The sequence below is a fragment of the Rhopalosiphum maidis genome, chromosome 2 (genome assembly GCF_003676215.2).
Source record: "Rhopalosiphum maidis isolate BTI-1 chromosome 2, ASM367621v3, whole genome shotgun sequence".
NCBI lineage: Eukaryota > Metazoa > Arthropoda > Insecta > Hemiptera > Aphididae > Rhopalosiphum > Rhopalosiphum maidis.
In genome coordinates this window covers 40,349,402-40,371,751 of record NC_040878.1, presented here as the reverse complement: position 1 = coordinate 40,371,751, position 22,350 = coordinate 40,349,402, and the positions used below count along the sequence as shown (strand labels likewise).

The following is a 22,350-nucleotide window of genomic DNA, read 5'->3' as shown; positions in this document are numbered from 1 at the left end:
AATAAAGAAAAATTCAAAATATTTCTTAAACTGCCCGTAATACACTAAATAAAACCCATTTTAAAAACATCGAAAGCAAAAAAATACACGATTTTTACTAGATATTCAATACATTTTAAAGGCATGTTAATTTTATCTCCATACGTGTATCATGTAGTACAATAATCGTAAGTTATGATTTTACGAAACAGCTATCAGGATTATAAATTTATAACTTTATGTCATTTTATGAATTCTGATAACAATCTATCATAAAATAAATTGTATTTTATAAGTAGGAATAGTCGCGTGTAGCTTATATCTTCAAATAACAATCTTATATATTAAGAATGTGGAAATAAAATTATTAATTTTTAAATGTGGAATATGTTACGTATAATATATATTAATATGAAATAGTTTTATCTTGTGTTCAGTTACATATTGATGACTGTTTCATATAAAACATTTTTTTTTTTTTTTTGCAGTTGGCTGTTCTACAAGAATACCCAAAAGACAAAATAGCTGGGCGGATAACCGATTTTTATAATCATTGTTCCGCCAAAAACGTGAGTATTTATTTCAATATTTGGTGTTTTAAATATTAAAAATATATTAAATACCGTAATCATAATGAGAATTTGTAGAAACTAAAATTGTATATAATATTATACAGTTTAATACTCGTATTCTATATTATTCGTAAGTAAACATTTTATTTCAAACAATCATTTAGAAAGTTTTCAAATTCGAAAATTTGAACACAAATAACTACACAGCAATATATTATCCGTTCCCGTTGAATAATAATTTAATATCATGTAAATAACAAATACATTTTTAAGTGAATATATACTAGCTGAAGCGGTGTCGCGTACTTTTATCTGATGTTTCGTCGTGTTGTGGTCGGTGTGGTGCAGCGGGGAACGATGATGTCTCCGTATTTAAACCAGTTGTTGTGTTTAGAGGTAAAAAAAAAAAACCTACACGATATTTTCCCTATAAACGAATATTGAGACAGGAATAAAGACAAAATAAAAAAAAAAAACAAACACAAATGAAAAACTGGTTGTTAAAAAAAAAGAAAATAATAATAATAATATTAAAATTTTGCCTCCGAATTGACGACAACGATATTACAATAATATGGTCGCGCGATATAACCGACCGTGTTTACACATCACACGCCCACGCAGGGTTATAAGACCATTATATTATGGGCACCTACTCTACTGTAAATAATATAATATTGGAGTCATTTCAGATAAATCGCGTTCCACGCACACACTCGCACGCACAACACGTGTGGGTAATCCGACCCGACTCTTGGGGTGAATACCTACACATGGTCCGTTTAATCCGACACCGGTGTGCGCATATACACACCATAATATTATATATATATATATACGCTCATATTATCTGCCGGCAGGATCTGGCTCGTTTTCCGAAATGTGTCTTTTTTCTCCCTTCGGCGTCTGTCGCGCGTGTAATGCGCACATATTATGCATACACGAAAATAAAGTGAATATTCTAAAATATTTTTTTTTATAATAAATTATACGAAATGTTGAACGATATGCGTCCCTTGGCCACGAAGAAATGAGAAGAATTTTCATTAAATCTGAGTATGAACGAATATTAATTATTATAGCTATATATATAATATATATATACATAATAAGTGTAAGTTATTCACCAAGCATGTTCACCTCGATAATTAGGTTCATCGATAATTTATTTATTTAAATTTCAAATTTTTGAATTTTTTAAGTATCTAGAAGAATCATATTTTTAAGTGCTTAAATTTGTTTAAACATTTAAAAAGTGTTCTGTAGTGAATTTTTCGAAAATATTTATGAATCTATTATTCAAAAGGAAATTCTTACTATAGTAATTTTTGAATTATTTAATTTTGTGTATTAAGAGTACTAAGACTATGATAATGGGTTTAGGAGTATAGAGGCTATAAGCTATAATAGTTAGACAATCGTAGTTGTTAGTATTAATTTATGACATTTTATAATTTTTAACATTGTTCCAAATGTAATAAATAATAGATCTAAATGTATTTTTTATTATTGAAAAAACACTATTATCCTACATATTGTACAATTTTTAATTTTCATTTGAAAGTAAGAAGTTTTTATTTCTGTTTCACATATAATATGGTATAAAAAATCTATATAATTGAAAATATGGTCCTTATTTAAGTAAACTTAAAAATTCTAAAGATCAGAATTATTTGAATAAATCAATTAATTTTTAGGTAGAAAAAATTGGGATGAGTATGCTTGCAGGTGAATCGTCCTGTACATAATATCATGTAAAAACGATTTTTTTCTTTCTTTCTTGACCCCCGCCCCTCCTCAGAATTTCACACACACATACACACATACACGCACATACTCATGCATTATAATATACACAATATAATACGTACGTTGGTATATAAGTACACCGGGCAGAGTATACGCGACGTGATAAATCGACTCGGCTGCCACACACGCGCACCGGGCGCCCGCAATCTTGATGACCACTTATCCTTGTCACCGGTGTCGTGATTTAAAACAACACTATATAGTATATAGGCTACCTATATCGTAAACACTGTACACTCGCATATAAATATATATTAAAATATATGTGCGTCCATACGTATATAATCCGTGAGTATTTTATGTTCATGATGCCGTCTGGTGCGCACGAGTTATGGTGTATCGACAAAAGAGAGAGAGCGAGTGTATATCTGTGTGTGTGTGTGTGTGTGATATCAACACGAGAAACAACGCGCAACTATCATAAAATTAAAAACCGCGGGAGTCCGTCTGGTTCTCACGACGAGCGCCTCCGCGGTCGCTGCGATCGTCGATATATACATAAATATACGTCTTATATCCTCGTCACAATATTCCACGTCGGATGTCAAGCTTATAATGTTATTTCATGTTATCTATATAACCATTAACTACACGATATTATGTTCTTTATTAAAATCAACATTTGAAAACGCTAATAAAATCATTAAAATCAACATACTTTACTAGTATACCATTATGTAAACGAATGGATGTGACGGTTAACGGGGACTATCACGCGTTTGAGTCGTTCAGATAACAACGGTCTATATCGGCGCCGAATTCAAACTAAAATGAAAAACTACTACCAAAATGACGTGGAAGGATATTAAAAGTAACGCAAAGACGGTGCGGTTAAAAAGATAATCTAAGGGTGGTTAAAAACCATTCACGTGCAATTATTATGATAAAACGTCAAGTGTTCTTAAAACATAATACCATGCAGAATCATTTATGACGGGAGATAGTGGCATTTTACACATTATTATATGGTCTTACGCCGAAGTGGACAGGTATATGAGAACCGTACAGCTGTTTCCGCCGATCGGCCCCGACAGTAGTATTATTCCACAGGGTTTGAGATGAAATTCGGCCAATATGGGCAATTTTTAATCCGTAGAACTTAGAATAATTTGCAGTAAGCATTTAAATAACAAATAATATCGCACGGCTATATTATTACAGAGAGTTATGATAGTAGGTACGCGCTTACCCACCCTGTCGGCCGCGTCACACGACGTCAACCGAGCTGCAGCGTCAGCGTCTTCTATTACACCTGCAAACTGCACAACAATAATATAAATAATGTACACGAGTATTTGTTTTCTTTGGTCTTCAGACATTTCTGCAAATCCGTCCGTTACGTTCGCTTTTCTTCTTTCGCCATTTCACCGACAGCCGCGAATCAATAGAACGATGGATTTCGCATCAACGCGCGTATCGGTGTGTACAATATAATACGCGTATTATAATACCATACAATATATTATATACTATTATACCACATAGTCGGCAGCAATAATGGAACGTATTCGGCATTCACGTCACTATCTCATTGCTCTCGACGACTGGTACTGCAGTCGTAGGTATCGCCCATTACTATTATTATATTCTCTCGTCAAACCGTGCCGCGCGCAGGACCGTCGTCGATAAAACCGTCCGGCAGACACTATAGGAACGCCGCAACGATGAGTGGAGATCACGATCTATATGCCCACAACCTACATATACATATACATATATAATAATACGTAACGCCAATCACATTGACATACTATACTATAGGATAATACCGCCGCCGCGGCCGCGTAATACGAAACGCATCACGGTCGTTCGTTTGACGCGAAATTTCGGTCGTCGCGATATACTGTCACACTGTTGCTGCACCGGTTTGTCGGCGGTTTGCACCGGAGTTTAATATTATTAAAAAAAAAAAAAAAAAAAACAATAAACGGCGTAGGTGCAATATACCTACTTGCGCGTTTCTCCCGCCCGTTTTGGAGACGCTATTAAACAGGTAGGTTATACACACACTGCTGCAACGGACAAACGTCGCGGGACATGTAATAAAATTAAGTAGGTACCGTGCCGTAAAATAACTCTCAGCGGGACGTTTGGGGTTAGGCCCGCCAGACGCGCGCTCGACGTCGGTCTGGAGTTCGTTGTGATGAGTCCGCGGGGGGGGAGGTTCACCTTCTTCTGCGGGCATGTCGACTAACATCGTAATTCATTAATCCACCTCAAAAAAAGTTTCGTGTCCGTGATAGTAATCTATAGGCCCTTCGGTCCGCGAAAAAAAAATACCTTCTCGGGACAGTGGCGATAAATATGTTTGATTTATTAACGAGATACGACCGCATACACACCAACGCCCGTACACGCGGTCGTGTATGATATGTGCATAGTGGTTATGTATCCTACACGGGAAGAGAGGGGAGAAGGAGACATCAACTGCGCAACAGCCGGTGGTTTTCAAAACAAACATTTCCGATTTATTATATTGTTATTACTTATTATTATCATCTCGCCGTAGATGATATTATATTAAGCGGTATCGTAATAGCGATAATACGCAGTAGTTACGTTTAACCTTTTATCGTGTTGATGTCTCCCAGTTTTATGTATTTTATATAATGTCAAATTATATTTCTCATCTGCGGTCCGGCGAAAACCCGCGCTAGTGAATTATATCCACGCAATAAAACGTGTCGTTTGGAAGACCTGATTTATAGAATTTCTAATACCTGTGAGATGTGCGTCTTAAAATCGTCGGATGGCCATAATAATACTCGTATATGTGCGACGTAATATTATACGACTTTTTATATTTTATACAATATAAGAGACGAAATAAAAGATAATGTAGCGTGTGAATCTTCCAGTGTACGCGTAACGGGAATATAATGACGCGACTTCTCACCCAGGACCACCCCCTTGAGTGATCGTCGAGAACGTTTATTTAAAATTTAAACAGATGTACCTACCTATCCAGTAAGTTGTACGGCCATAATGTATACGTCTAGTATTATGGTATAGATACTTCTCTAATAAAATATGTAATGATACCTGATAATGGATACAACGAAAATAGTGGGTAGTCCCGTGTGTTTGATAGTCAATAAATTAAGGGGACTCGTGTGGTAGTTGTACATATAGTATACGAGTACTTGGAAATACACTTCCGTGTTTTATATTATGATCACTCGATAGCAGTCGATTTCCAGTGCGTTATTACTCCACACACATAGATTGGGTATATTTAATTTAATATGCGAGTACACACTTCAATATTATGTGTAATATGTGCATAATGATTGTGTATTCTGTGTACGCCACTACAACGTTTTTCAACGAATGTTTCACTGTTATATCTAAAAAATTTAATATTGTATTTCACCTCTTGTACAGTTGTACACATTTTCGATCGTAGCTACCTGTGTATTTTAATTTTATATCGATTATGTATCGCGTGCATTACACTCATTAGCCTGTATGGTTTTAAATTTAAAACTAACCATATACAATTTATTGTACAACTACCATATTACACCTCATTATATTAGTCATATAATATTGAGTATTCATTTTTTGAGTTATTTAAAAAAAAAAAATTCGTATAATAACTATATATTATATTTTATACATTTTAGTATGACAGTTATTTCATTCTAATGGCTATTAACGTTTTTAACGATATTACGCGAGTATATTAAAATATTTATTATTGTCGATGAAATAAACTTAGATTTTTTTTTTTTTGTACATGTAAGCCCGTAATAAATTTCAGTTAAAAAATAAAATTTAATTTTAAAAAACAAAACAAAGGATTGATATTTATAATTATTTGATATGATATTATTATATATTATACGAGCTAATGAATTCCGACTAGGATACCCGATCCTTTATTTTGTTTCTGGGTAAACTGTACACATTCGTATAACCGAATCCCCTATCCTTAGACCCTTAAAAAAAAAAAAAACCAAATAGTAATAAAAATAAATACAAAAAACAAATCCCAGGATCATTGCTGTAGACAGCCGGCGGAGGATTATCCAAGTGAGTCCGCCACCGTTCGGACATATGTTATTTATTATTTGTTCGTCATATATTCCTTCGAGATATCTTATAATATATATGAGTATATGACCCTATCCCAGACACTCGGGACAAGTTATATTTTTAATATATACGAGTAAGCCGATATTCCCCACGCATATTGTAACAGGTATATGCTATACTACAGTGAGGTTTCTATTGGTTTGCATTCTACAAAAATTGTAATTATATTTTCTTTATGTATTATAGTATAAGCCGAAGATGGGGTACGAACATTAATTTCCAAACTCGATTGCGCCGTCTTCTCCGATATACTCCGATAATGCTCCCAAATTCCATAAATAGATAACGTTATCGAATATAATACGGCAGCTAATATATTGCATTCATTTTTTCAATAGTACACGTGATACTATTACAGCGCATTTAGTCGCTAAATTTTAAATTATAAAAATAATTGTGATTTTAAAAATTTGGTAAATTCGTTAGACATCTGATTGAAATTGACCGCAGTAGTCCGCAGACCGCATAATATGTACCTAAATATATTATGGTATTTATTGCAGGTACCTCAATTCCTCGTTATATTATTAATTGTATTAATGTATTAATCATACGTTTATATGTTTTGTTCTCAGGTCCGGCACGTTGAATGGTGTATGTCGTCTTCGGCTCAAGGTAAATTAAACATAATATCATATATATAAAATGGCATCTTGAATGATAAATATAATGAGTGAAAAACACCGTATCATCCGAACTTAATATACGATTATAAAATTATAAGAAATATGAACATACGTTGATTTTACATTAAATACCTATGCAAAATTATGTGACATTTTTCCAATTAAGATATTTATTTATTTAAATTGTATGTCAACGAGGAAAACATTAAAACACTTAAAACACTTAAAAAAAAATCTTTAAAATTAAATTAATAAAAAAAACTTGATTACTTATTTTTCTTCAGATTTTAAATTATACTTGATTTGTCAAAAGTCTATAAGACGCTAAAAAAAACTTGAAATATTCTCTTATTTATTCATAAATAGGTAACTAATACTAAACGCAAAAATATTTATGGTAAAAATATATCAGTGATTAAATTATATATATATATATGTGCAGTGATAAAATCGAATTTCCTAATGAATTTGGAAAATATTATAAGTCAAGTCAAGCCTAATTTATACATAGTGTATATTAAGATGAGTATGCTATATAACTACATTATACTATCATATCTGAAGTATAAATATAATACAACTAATAATACAGTAAACGCGTGACGTTACACGATACCCTAAACGATATTGAAATGTATACAATCATGAGGGTAGATAATAATATGACGATTATACAAGTAGCAATGTATATAGTATAGTTATTAGCCGTATCGACGTACGTGTCTAATTAAATAGGCAGTCGTGCGCAATTATTTTTAAAATCAAACTGTAGAGATTCGTTAATTAAACACGGTTACACGCACCCGAGTACCTGACCAAATAATGTGATCATATGATTGGAGTCATGCGAGCGAGGCATTACACCTTTATATACAGTAATAATTTAACAGTACAGATTGAATGACAAAAGAACCAAAGATGAAAAAAAAGTGTGTGTATTTATAAAAGTTACAAACCTTACAAACGAACAAATTGAGTCACACTGACGATGATAGTTTAGCTAATATTTAAATGAATAATCCCCACTAAGCCCATCCAATTCGCGCCCAACACTTTATTATAATATTATAGATATATATATATATATAGTATATACTGTATGTACCTAACTAACGTTTGATGATGGTATATGTGCAGATACCGAGATAAAGTGGCTGGATGCGGCTAGGAAGTGCTGCGACGTGGCCAGGTCGGATGGCTGCCAACTGTCCTGTTTAGACCGAAACGCCGGGTCCCGGTCTGTGCACAGGGACTGCCAAGACGAAACAGATTTCTTTAATTGTCTACAACACCAACAGGTAAGACCATTGCGTGTTAGGTGTAAACGTAGGTACATTGAAAAGCGGAATTGCGTATGTTTATTTTTTTTTTTTTTAACACGAGTATACGTGAAACTTTAAATCTAACAAATACGTCGATCAATAACGAATAGAAACAATCGGTCTAATATACATAAAAAACAATCATACAAAGCATTTTCCACTAAAAGATAATGCACAGTAATATGTGTACATGACAAAATATCAAAAACAACACGGTAATAATAATAGCTAGTAATAAAAAAATACGACAACAGTATAATTAGGTCACGGGGACATGCAAATAATAACAATATAATATAAATTATGATAATACCACACAGATGACAATAATAATAAAATGTGGCTTATCTGCCAGACGGTAAACTACAGGCGATTCGCATACAACTTTCGGCAGGTAGCCAATAGGTTAAGTTAATAATTCATAATGATGATCATGCGACACGGTCTTGGCATATGCACGTACCCGTACCGCTAAGTATTCTCTTTTGTGGAAACTCGAACCAATATGTTACAGTTATTTAATTAGTGCAATTGGGTCATAATATTTTGGAATCTAACAGAGCGGAATGGCGGTACGCTTATAAAATCAACCGGAGATCAAACACGTGTTGCAACCAAAGGCCAACGACAATGATCAGAACGCGGATAAAAGTTATCGATGGTGTATACAATCCGATTTCGCGTACACCAAGTCCAAAGAGGAAAGAACCAATCAAAACGAAGCCAAACTTTTTACGAGCCGCCTGTAGAAAAACGTCTCCAAGTCCGGACGTATGACGGAGAACAATAACAAATGCGGCACCGTATCTTCGTGTCGTCAACGAAAAATAATATCCAAGAACAATTCCGACGGACTCCGACGCGATGATGACAGGCTGAAACAAACACGCGGTGAAAATTGGTACTAAGTTCGATGAGATATGACTAGATAAATGAAAAAATCCTAACCAAAAGACATTTCTGTCGAAATGAACGTACCCCGTGACAAATATTTTATATTTACAACATTATTTCGTTGTACATTAGAACAGCTGGTATATCTTATTTTTATCTTAAAATAGGAGTTTGTGTATAAATTATACAAAAGTTAACAATATGACTATACATACAGTGCACTTATGGTTTTTTTGCAATATGCATGAAGTTATACGTATTAAATAACATGTGAAATTAATTTCAATAAAACTAATAACACTCGATTTAAAATATTCATAAAACTAGTTTACGCTAAGCGATATTAGTTTCCTTCAATCAATTTCAGTTTGCCGCTTTACAAGGTATAAAAAAACAGAAACATTTCAAAATTATTTTTATAATCATAAAATCAATGTACCTATTCAATTTAAAAACTAAACAACGACTAACCAAAGTGTAAAACACATGTGTTTTTCAACGTAATATATTACATCACAATATACCTTTTACTATATTTACATGTTAAATTATACGTTTCTGTTATCAAGTCAAATTTATTATTAATGTTACGTTTTTGGTAAGTAGGTACCTAAAATTATATTCAACGATTTTGCATTTTTCGTTAGTTAGACACTTTTATCAGTTATTAGTTTAATACTTATACTATTTACTCATTAGACAGTCTTTCGACATAACTATAGACGTACTCGCATATTCGATAGTTACACGTACGAGTATAATGTTAACCGCCCGACCGTCCAATGCATCATCATCATCATCATCGAGAGTATAATTTTTATACGCTAATACGATCGGTCCAGCAGCGAGTTATAATTTATGTGGGTACTCAATTAAAAAGAAGAGTATACGAGAAGATTTCACGCGCGTTCGAAAGCGATACTCGTTGGCCGTTGCCGACGATCTGCGGATTACCACCGTGGTTGAAAAATAAAATATAACGCTGCATCTGACGGTACAGATTTTTTTATATTACCTATGCATATATTTTACCTCACTAGTTTTTTTTCTACCATCATTAACAACTCTGTTCGGCATTGATGTCGTGTCCGACGGCAGTTTATCGTTTTCGTCGTGCAAACATATAATAAACATCGAAGTGTCCTTTTCGTTTCGTGCATACAAAAGTTGCAAACTGCATTAATTTGGACAGAATTTTATAATATTCTTTATAGATTCCACAGACGAAAATGGTAATTGGTTTTTGGATAATACATAATATCAAATAATTATCAATTCACGTGTTTCTATCTTCTGTGTACAATATCTTCAAACGTTTTACGTTATGTGCAAGTATTTTTTAAATCAAATGCACACGATGCTCATATGTATCGCTGTGCTTCATCAGTGATTTTTAATAAACAATATTCTCTAAAACTTCCCAAAAACCATCCAAAATTATTATTTGACAAATTACGATTGCGTTTATTGTGAATACTTAGCGTGAACTCTGTCTTTATTTTATTAAATATTATAAATACTTTGTAATCTGTAAAAACTAATGAAATTAATTTTAAAGCTAAAGATAATAGATTAAATTATAATTGTATACTTTACGATCCTTCGTATATATATATCGTATTTTAATAGTGATACAGAGATTTATAAACTCTTCAATATTTTAATTTAAATAAAATTTATTATTTATACAAATAATACAATACAAAAGCGAATAATTATGGAGTGTAAAAGTAAACGTTTTCATATTCTTTAAAATTTATGTCAAAGCAACCGCAACGATTTAACGGGATTTTTATTTCGGTACATGGCATAACAGTAGTGCGTCTCAATAATCACACATGGTTCATTACGTCGTTGGAGAACCATAATTATACAGAGTGACCGAAATTTATATCACGTAATAAAATACCGATTCTGTTTGTTATTAATTGTCATCATTCAAAAGTAAACGTAACTGTTAATACAATTTATAGTATTCTTACGCCCGTCTCTCGTCCGATCGTATGATAAACTAATTTTATTTGGACGAAAAAATGTGTGTGTCTTATATGATTGAACTCTCACACTCTGTTACGCTGACAAACAAACGAAACAAAATATAGTATAATATGAAGCGATTAGCGAAATAGGATCAGTGAAACATTGCAACTACACGTTAACGGCTGCTCTCGAGAACATTGTTCATTGGTCATTTTCTAAAAAATGATTACAATTATTACGATACTATTAATTATATTATATGATTATTATGATTGGATTTGAGCCTATTTGACTAAACATATTATAAGGACCGACGAAATATTTGTTTCTCTGATGGGTCGCGGGTTTTGTTCCGTGTGTGCCCACAAGACTTATTTTAATAATACTGTGTACAATATGTCTCACTATACGTTTCCACCCGTCAAAAGTTTAGAACTTATGATACCATCTGAATACTCATTAGTATTCATAAAATCATAAACTGATATCATTAAACAAAACCACGTTCAGTTATATTTTTCACAGTTTTTTTTTTCTGTTTTTATTTAGTTGGAAAATGCCATACACTTAAGTTCAATAGATCACTGAAAGGTTCAATACATAAACCTTGAATTTCCCTGTTGTAGTTTATTACTAGGTGTGCATATAGACATGGGTGGTACAGAAACAGGAGTAGATGCCCACTAAAATGTTGTTCCGCTGCGTCCGCTTGCATCAAAACTTTAAATACTATTTTAACTATAATTCACTACTGATTAGAAATTCGATTTTTCTATACGTCAGAAAAAAAATTCTACTCAAAAATATGAAATTCGATATACCTACACACTGCCGTTCGAAAGGGTAAAAAAATATTATGCGACTGTTAAAATAATCACTCTGTATAGTATTTATGTTTAAACCGTGGGCGTTTACGTGGGTATTTTTTGTCAAACTCACTGCGCGTATTAAATAATATATATACATATATCATGTTTATTTATGCTCGTCGTGTATTTTGTAGGTCAAAGATACGTGTTGTGGCGACAATACGGACGCGGCGCAGTGTCAGATCGCGTGCGAGAAATTCCTAGCCAACACGCCATCCATCAACCGACACGCAGTCAACCAGGAAATTCTCGATCTGTGCTCGGCCGATCGTCGAGACACGCGTTCCGCCACCACAGCCACCACATCGGTCGAGTTGCACCGCCGGTGTACCCGAAATACAACCGCCAGACAACCATCGTCCGACGGACACAAATGTAAGTTAGGTGGTGTATAGATTTATACCTGTATCATAAGCATCCAGATCGGGCGGGATTGGATGGAACATACTGTTTTACTCTCTTTCTGGCTTCTTAAAATCAGACATGAAACGTAAACTAAAAATATTTTTTTCGACCGTTAATAAACAGGCGATAGACAGTCACTCCAACTCTTTAGAAAATGGTATGCGATTAGTCACGACAAAATGTTTGATATAATAGATTTATAAAAAAAAAACACACATAGAAGTCATCTTTGATTTTGGGAATATGGATGGAAAGGGTGAAATAATAATAATAATAATAACTGAATACTTAATGATATTGGCTTATTTCGTTTCGCCTTGCAGACCTGCACTGCTGTAAGTTAGCCGCGGATACGCAGTGTGAACAGGCCTGTCAGGACAGTCTGCGCAGAAAATTCGACTCAGACGTCGAGGCAGTCGACAGTTTGGAGGGCAGAGGATGCGGACCGCCGTCGTTGGACGTGAGTAAATTCAGATTTAACACTTACATTACATACTCAATGGTGTAGTACGCCAGCGTATACTGTATGGTAGAATGGTTACCTTAACTTTCCTTCTAATACACGGACTACAACAAATTCGTGTCTAAGGTTGCCAACAACGATACTATTTAGCTATATTTATGTTTCTATTTTCTTAACCGTTTTTTAAACAAAATATAGTAAATCTCCCACAATTCAATTTTTTTCTAATAGATTTAAATATTTTATATAGTTAGGTACATGAGCATCTAATATTTCTAATACAACACATTTATTTCAACTTTATAATATGGACTGTTATCGTGTAAAATCTGATAATAACTTTAAAATATAATCAAAATTATCATTTATAAAAAAACTATAAACATCCTTTTAAATTTTAACAAACATTTTTAAATTTTCACTGATGGGAAACAAAATAATAAAGTGTTTTGTTTGATAAATTGTATTATTTTTACGGAATTTACACATATTTTTTGATTAACATAATAGTAAATTATTATTCATTGCATTGCTATAGTCATTGATTCAGTGTAAGATAACGATATATTAAAAAATATTATTACCTAACCTAACCTAGGCGATATACACTTTAATATTTTCTTATAATTTTAATCACATAATTTTATTCGTTTACATAAATTATTCTCGTTGTGAAACATGTTTTTAATTTTTAAATTAAATAATCTTCAAAAAATGAACACAATATTTTCAAAAAATATGTTAACTAATAACTATATATAATAGCCGTAAAAACATAAGTTATATGTATAATATGATGTTAGAATAATAAATTGATTAAAATTGTAATAAAGATAAAATATAATTATTATTGAATTTACATTAATATTATAAATTTAAACAATAAAATATTCTACAACTATAACTATTATACCATTTGTTCAATTTGTTCGTTTCGTGAAATTATATATTTAAATACCTACACGTATTATTATATACGCATCACTAATTTTCCTCAAAAATTAAATGTATTAGGATTAAGACCTCACGTCACTCACACGTCAATAAAACAAAAACCCAAAACAATATACAACTGTATATGGTTAGGATAAAATCAATCACTCTACTACTATTCAGGAATAATTTATTATACACGTTTTAGGTAGATAATACTTGACGTGTCGGATTTAAACGATTATTCCATTTTAGGACCGGTTTTGGCAATGTTTCTTGCAAAGCGAACGGGCCGAGCAGAAAGATACGTCGGCGCCTGCACCGATGTCACAAATAGAGAAACTCGGCATGGATAGCGTTAAACTACATTGTTGTGAAAAGGCGACAATTGCGGGATGTCGCAAACTTTGCTTGAAAACGTTTACAAATGAATGGTCTTCATCGTGGAACGATTTCAATTTCGAATGTTTGTCGCATCCTAACGAAGATCGATTGCTCAAGTGTTTGGACGACGGTAAGCATACAGTATACACGTTGATTTCTGCAATTTTCGTATAATAATATAAATATTATTATACTTTATATAACAGGGGTGGCCAACTTGCGACTCGCAATATAAGCATTTATAAAATCAACATTTGCTCATTATATTATTATGAATTTTTTTGTATACATTTATAAAAATTTATTAAATATTACAAAACGTATTTATAAACATTTTAGCTTTTGGTATCATAATATTTATCCATATGGTTCACGAACATAGTCATGTCGGCCACACGGCCCACACCTGTCATATAGCATTATTATATTAAAGCGCGATAATTCGTCATAAAACTGTCATAAGTAAAATTTTACATATTTCTGTAATAAATATACATAGGCGTATTCTATATCACGATATCTGATCTAATAGCAAAAAAATCGTTTACCTATAAGTATTATATTATACGAAAACCGTTTAATGACGACATTATTATAACGACCGTACGGATGTTATCTTGTGTGATGATCCGTTTGTTTTTGGTGAATTTAGACGGATAGTTTATTACGTATTGGTGTATTATTATTGTATGAACATAATCTGCAAACGATTTCCGCGATCATTGCCGCCGGACGCTTAAAAACAATTTGCTTTTTGTATCGAAACAGTCGAAGAACCGTGTGATCTGGGCTGCGACGGCCTGAACTACTGTACGGCATTCAACAACCGGCCTACTGAGCTGTTCCGGAGTTGTTCGCCGCAGACGGATGAGGCGGCCCACTACGATGTGACGTTGTGGCGTCAGCGCGGCACCATCACGCTGTTCAACTACGAGTTACCGCTGAAAAACATCACCAAGTGCATGCCCGACAGTTGGAAAGCAGTCGCCTGCATCCTACAGATACGGCCGTGTACTAGACAAACGCACGTCAACAAAATCTGTCGGTAAGTAAAACTTTACACCGATTCAAGGTTGTCTTGTTGACTATGACTTGTGAGACATTATTTTAGGTATTGAGCAAAGGAATATAATTTTCATTTTTGCTCTCCTCCCCTCCCCGATAGTGAAATTCTAAATACGACACTGTGAAAGAGCCGCGCAAACTTAAATATATTTTAGGGAAAACCCATACACATAATATATACCGTTCTTTAGACATTTTTTCTGCCCCGAAGAGCAATATTGTTAGGTGGACAATTATCTATGTATAGATATATGAAATGTTTTAATTAGTGATTTAACGTACAATACGCGTAGAAAATAGTAGACAATAATAGTGAGTGTCCTCTGTTTTTTTTTCAATTCATTGTTATTTTCAACTGATAAGCCAATTTCCATGCAAAGACGAACACAAATTTGACTCATCCGAATCTCAAAATTGACGTGTTATACTTACGTTTTGGTCTATCAGAGCTCGCTAACGCATATTTACGGTTAAAAAGACGGTTAATATCGCGCGGGATCTACGAATATTTTATAAATAACACGAGTACCAATATTTTTGTTTCTTTTCCGTCGATTACATGTAATGCCAGGTTTGTGCGTACGGTGTCGTTTTCGTAAGTCGGCATTCGGATTTCAAACAATCGGAATAGAGACCAAAAAAAAAAAAAAAAAAAATGATAACTCAACAGTTACAGACAAGGTTTTTATTCTTTTTAACTTCTGTCTTTTGCATCCAAACAGTATACATGAATATTATATAGTTGTATCCGATTTATAGCTCACTTTTTGCCGTCAATACGGACTAAAAATATCACACATACATAATACATTTAATACTATTTCAGACCGTTGACACGGAATTCCTCAATTTCAAACTTGTACACACCACACACACACACACATACACACATAGAAATATATATACGAACGCACGATATTGACAAACGTTCGTGGCGTTCCGCCAGTGACGATATTTTATTGCGGGCACGCGCGTATATCGATGGAAAACACTAAACAATTCGTATCGATCGGCCACTTCATGTCTCGTACAATGCCATAAAGCTGTTGGCAAGCACCACAGACGTCTGTCTAGTTGTGTCGTTCACCACACGGAGGTCTTGATTTATTGTTATTATTTTGTCAGATCACGCACTATATATTATATACGTCATCTGAGCTATATAATAGAACTACAATAGTATACACATTTCTGCGCACCGAATACCAAACAACGCGTCACAACACTCACAGCCAATATAGGTTGTCGAAATATTTGTCTGAACTCGTGAAATTTTACAAGTTCGTCATATACATTATTTTAATACCCCACTGTAACGATGCGAGAGGACTACCGTTTGCCCCATATTAATAAATTATAATTATATATTGCGTAAAAAAAAATGTCTGTCGAGTTACGAAAATATTACTGTAGCCTAACTTCTTAATCAAAGTATAGATGTCAAAATATTCGTTATCATTCAAAATAATAGACTTCTATTACTTTCGCTACTCACCCACTGCACTACTAAACTATGGACAGGACAGGCCTGCCACAGTGAGAAAATTTATACCGTGACCCGAATAATTTAATTTTCGTTACACGATCGCTTTCAACCCCACCCCTTTTCACAACAAATACGTGTCTGCGCAATAGCCTTGATAAATTACGTATTATAACCGCTCGTTTTTGTGTAAAAAACAGCGACGACTGTCTGGAGCTGTTGAGCACGTGCCTGGACTGGATAAACTCGGCGCCGGGAATGTCGGCGAACGCGCTTTGCGCGCGACTGTCGCCCGACTCCGGGCCTTGCGTGCCGCTCGGAGCATTCGCCGAACTCGGGGCACCTCGGCCGCAGTCACCGCGACTACAACACGACAGCCAGACGGCCGTCATACAGAACACAGCGTTAGACTTGCCGGAGGTGACCACCCCGTGCAAGCGGAATCCGTGCGCCCCCGGTTCTGTATGCCTGGTCAACAGAGGCTGCAGGATTGGCCGTGGATGTAAGCCGTACCGGTGCGTGGCTGGGTGCAAGGCGGGCGAGGTGTCGCACTTCCTCGTGCCAGAAGACTCGTACGCTCGCATACCCACGTTCAACGGTCAAAAGGGCTGCGTCAAGATCTGCCTGTGCACGAAGAAGGGCATCGAAAAATGTCAGCAGGTACCCTGTTCGCAGATGCAGCCCTGTTGGTTGGTTGGCAAACCGATTGGTAAGATAATATAAATACGCATTACTTGATGAATGTATAGTGTATCTAGAGCTCGAGACATGTTTTGCCATTCGAGTACCTTTAATATAATATTTGTTTGTAGAACCGACGTGAAACTTAATCAGACCTCCAAACGACTTGGAAATTATGTATAATAACCCGGAACCATTTTAAAACCCATTTCAACAAATATAATCTTATACATTTTAGTCCGATTGAGACTGAGCCACTATAATATACTATACTTATTCCGTATTAAAATAAACAAATAATAATAATTTAATAATAACGAGTGTCTAAGAACGCAATGTGAAGAACTAGGTAGTTTTGTCTCGTCACTCGAAAAAAAAAGAATGAAATTAAAAGTCAGACCATCCGATTTGTTCTTACAAAAATTTAAAAATTGACTTACAAAATTATTATACAAAACAAATTTAAAAATAACTACTAGCTAATTTATTTGTCGACAACTATAATTTACAACTAATATGATAATAATTTATAGTTTTTATTTTTACTTCATATTATCTATAAACCTAGGATTATGTTTAATATTGGAACGCAAAAATTATGTTTTGCTAGTATTTTCATAGAACGTTATCTGGTTAACTTATCAGAAGTCGAGGGGTAACCGGTGGCTGATATTTCATTATGATTTTTATGTTATACATTTGGATGAAACAGCAGCGATTGTTTGTTTGATGTTATAGACCACGGATCCACGTTCGAGATGGATTGCAACACGTGCAACTGCTTCGCCGGCGAAATCACTTGCACAAAGAAACACTGCGAACCCACGACCGTCAACGCCGTATCACGGTACAGACACACCGGACTGCCGTGCAACTGCGCTCCTCACCACGTGCCCGTCTGCGGTTCCAACGGCAACACTTATCCCAACTCGTGTCTAGCCAAGTGAGTACACTCGTTTCGCTCTGACCGTCGGACTTGGAGCGGTTATGGTTTGAGGGATATTATTGAAATCGAACTGTGCCGGCTTTCTAATTAATCATAATATTATATTGTGCCTATTACGTGTTACCAGGTGTGCCGGTCTATCTGACGTGGACCTCAAGTTCGGCACATGTTGGAGCGACGATCCTTGCGCCGGCGATCACACTTGTCGATCGGATGAGAGGTGCGTGCCAGCCCGTCAGGTGTGCTTATCAATGTTGAAGAAATCTTGTGTTCAATACAAATGTGGTAAGCCTCTATAAGAAAAATAAACTGACAACTATTAAAACGCATTTCATAAATTTATTGCCAGTTATGTACATTGTTTTTTTTCTACCTTCGAAATTCAAAAGATTTAAAAAAATATAAAAACCTACTAAAACAATTAAAATGATTATCAATTTTAGAAAAATATATACTTATTGATGTTTATGGTATATATTGAACGAATATAACAATATTACGAGATCAAATTTAATATTAGGAATTCGCGTTAAAATTGCTTGATACGTATCTCTTGTATATAAGAACTCGAAACAGTGATGTGTAACTTGTAGTTTCAGAAAAGACACCATGCGAAGACGCAGCTAAAGGTGTGGTATGCGATACGGACGACGTGGAACACTCTAACATGTGTCACTTATTACGGTCTGGCAAAACGCTAGCCTACAACGGCCCATGCCTAGTAAGTCCCCAAAGATAACAGCCTCAACCCAGTCCTCAGTCGTTTCGCTGACTCGCCGTGTGACTATAACATTTTTTTTTTACCTGTCGTTGTCAATTTTTAGGTGGGATGCAATTCGACGGGAAGCGTATGCGGCGTAGATGGCAATACTTATCCATCTGAGTGCGCGGCGTTTGCGGAATCGGCGAGCGTCGACTACCCAGGACCGTGTGCATCTTCCGGGTTCATCGGACACAACGGTCGGCCGTATTGTGCCGCAAAAGGCGCAGTAGACTGCCCGAAACTGCCCCAAAAAGGATGTCTGGGTATCACTCCACCCGGGGCTTGCTGTCCCAAATGCGCCGGAGCTCTGCGTTTACTTTTTAGGTATGTTCACCCCCGTAAACATATTAATAGGTGATTAAATTTCATAGAAAAATTATCTGTGAGAAGTAAAATTTTTTTTTATCACGTCAAAAAAAAATTTAGCTATAAAATTAATATAAAATAGTAAATTCTTTATACCTACTCTCCTTTATAATTTAAAAAAATTAAAAATTAACGAAAACTAACCAATTGTTGATAAGATCGATTTTATTTTTTATTGTACCTACTACCTAGTTGAGTTAAAATAAACGTGATTACTTAATAAGATCTTATTGTATCTATACCTCTATAATCTGCATCATTTAATATAATTTACATCGTTTAAAAAAAAAAAAAGTGGGCAAGTAGGTATCGCTCTGCTGTATAGTAGAGATGGAGAGTAGGTCACTGGTCACTATAACGGATGTGTTAAATTTGAATGCAATGACAGGTATCATTGTATACGAAAAACGATTCTGAACGGAGATGATTTGTCAGTCAATGATAATTAGTAGGAAAATATATTATTACCTATATTTAAATTGTAATATATCATTATTTTACATGATTTCGAAAAACATTTTCATTTCATACGCTCATAACATTTTTTTGATATTGACGCTGGAATTTTTTTTTACAGTTACTTGAAGAAAAACTTATGAATAACCCTGTATTGGGTTTTTTAACTTTAGGTATAAATCATAAAAATTTTATGAATTTTCAACTTTAAAATTTCTTGCAAATTTTCGCGATTTTGATATATTTCGTAAATATTTGAACTTTAAATGCTTATAAACAAAAATTGTGACTAGCGATTTTTTATTTTTTTTTTATTACGATAAGTTCAACTTATAATAAACCTTGTACTAAATTTTTAAAGATATTTTGGATAGCCAAATTTTTTTTATCGGCATTTTAAGAAAAAAAACTTTAAAAAGTCGAAAATTTCAATTGGCTATGAGTAGCTTAAAAAATTCTAAATATTTTGAAAATTTAATCGTAAATAAATAACGCTAATATAAAAATTTGGTGGAAATTTCAAGTATTTACAATGATTTGTTTTTGAATTACAGCAAAATCAAAAAATCGATTTTGTCGAAAAGTGGTTATGCGTAAAAATTCCCGTTTTTCCGTCATTTTTTCAGGGTTTTTCCCGACGTTTTTGAAAACTACTAGAAATTTTTTACTTTTGACCACCAAACGTACCAACTAGATGAATTTTCCTTTTCAAAGAGGGGCTGAAATCAAAAATCGAAGTATTACTACTACTCCAAAACGTGATGACAGACACAAAAGTAAAAAAAAAATAAAAAAAAACACACATCTTTGTAAAATCAATACATTCATCACCCCATTCAGAATCTAAAAGGTTGTTAGTTTTAATATTTTAAACATACAACGGTTTAATTTGTATTTTATACATTTTTAGAAAAGTATTCCTCATTTCTGATTATAATATTATTATTGAAAATGTAGGTCGCGAAAATGTCCCCTCCTCTAGTGAATTGAACTCTAAATAATTAACGTACATTGAATGGATTTTCAGTCAGAAACAAGTCGACCGGGTGATGCATACGCTGAAAAAGCCTTCGGTAAACGCACTGAACACAAAGTCTATACTCCGGGCTTTGGACAGGCACGTGCTGGTGGCCGAATGCGTAGTCCGTGGCCACCTGACCATGTACCAAGACCTGCTGGTACTGGTCGAGTCCACGGTCCGGAACCCAACCAGGTTGCAACTGGAGGCTTGCATCAGGGAATCGGAAAAACTGTCCACACTGGTGGAAACATCAAGTCCCCGGGTCACGATTGACCTGAGTCTCAGCACGCTCATCTCGGCCAGCCCAGTTCACGAGATGGTCGCGGACGACGATGCCGACGCCACTGCCGACGCACCCGATCGCCGGGCCAGTGTCGCCATCGCCTCCATGACGCTGATTCTGGCTGTGCTCATTCGCTAAAAACAAAAATAATCCGACTGAATTTTTTTTATTGTTTATTATTTTTCATTTCATTTTTGTTTTAGCATTTTACTCAACTCGATATTGTATGGTTTAAAAATATTTCGATAGTAAGTAATAGTTATTATGTACATATTATTATTGTTATTATTATTACAGTAGTAATATTATTATATATAGAACGATTATAATATTATTAGCGATGGCTGTGATAAAAAAGCATTATTCTTACGTGCCTATTTTATACAATGTTGTAATGTTTTCCTTACATTAAATAACATTCATTTTTATTTTTATTACCTATTATTATTATTTGAATATGTTATATTTACAAATGTATTTATTGATAATAAATGTTTTTTTGCTGAAACAGATCAACAATTATGTTTTTAATTTAAGAAATTCAATCCTAACCATTAAAATATTACTACACCAGCCAATTACTATCTTGCATGATCGACAATAATATTATATAGACTTAAAAACCGTATAAACAACTTCATTCGTAATATATACATTAAACTGGTCATTAATTAATATTTTACACCAATGTCATTTAGTATAAGCCGACAGCATATATTTGTGACAAGTCATATATTTATTTTATCATATAATTCCTTTAATATGTTAAGTAAAAGTAGTGTAATTATTAATTAAAACTTTCAAACAATTTTAAAAATAACAAACTTTTAAATAATTTTCAAGGATTAATTTTTCAATTTGTTACAGCTTAACAATTAATTATTATTATTGGCTTCGATCAAAATATTTTTGGCAGATGACTAACTTTAATTTTTAATGTAAATAGCCTATA

General features: G+C 34.0%; 1 protein-coding gene across 1 annotated transcript in view; it reads left to right on the top strand.

Moving 5' to 3' along the window:
• The window catches only part of LOC113554103 (reversion-inducing cysteine-rich protein with Kazal motifs), a 40,523-nt gene extending 18,720 nt beyond the window's left edge, over positions 1–21,803 (top strand). The window contains exons 3-15 of the mRNA XM_026957796.1: positions 468–548; positions 7,034–7,073; positions 8,222–8,382; positions 12,284–12,524; positions 12,878–13,014; positions 14,206–14,464; positions 15,103–15,379; positions 17,083–17,591; positions 18,302–18,506; positions 18,637–18,794; positions 19,103–19,230; positions 19,334–19,596; positions 21,122–21,803. Of these exons, the coding sequence (XP_026813597.1) occupies positions 468–548; positions 7,034–7,073; positions 8,222–8,382; positions 12,284–12,524; positions 12,878–13,014; positions 14,206–14,464; positions 15,103–15,379; positions 17,083–17,591; positions 18,302–18,506; positions 18,637–18,794; positions 19,103–19,230; positions 19,334–19,596; positions 21,122–21,536 (2,874 nt within the window). The 3' untranslated portion in view covers positions 21,537–21,803. The remainder of the gene's footprint in view (positions 1–467; positions 549–7,033; positions 7,074–8,221; positions 8,383–12,283; positions 12,525–12,877; positions 13,015–14,205; positions 14,465–15,102; positions 15,380–17,082; positions 17,592–18,301; positions 18,507–18,636; positions 18,795–19,102; positions 19,231–19,333; positions 19,597–21,121) is intronic.
• The last annotated feature ends 547 nt before the right edge of the window (positions 21,804–22,350 follow it).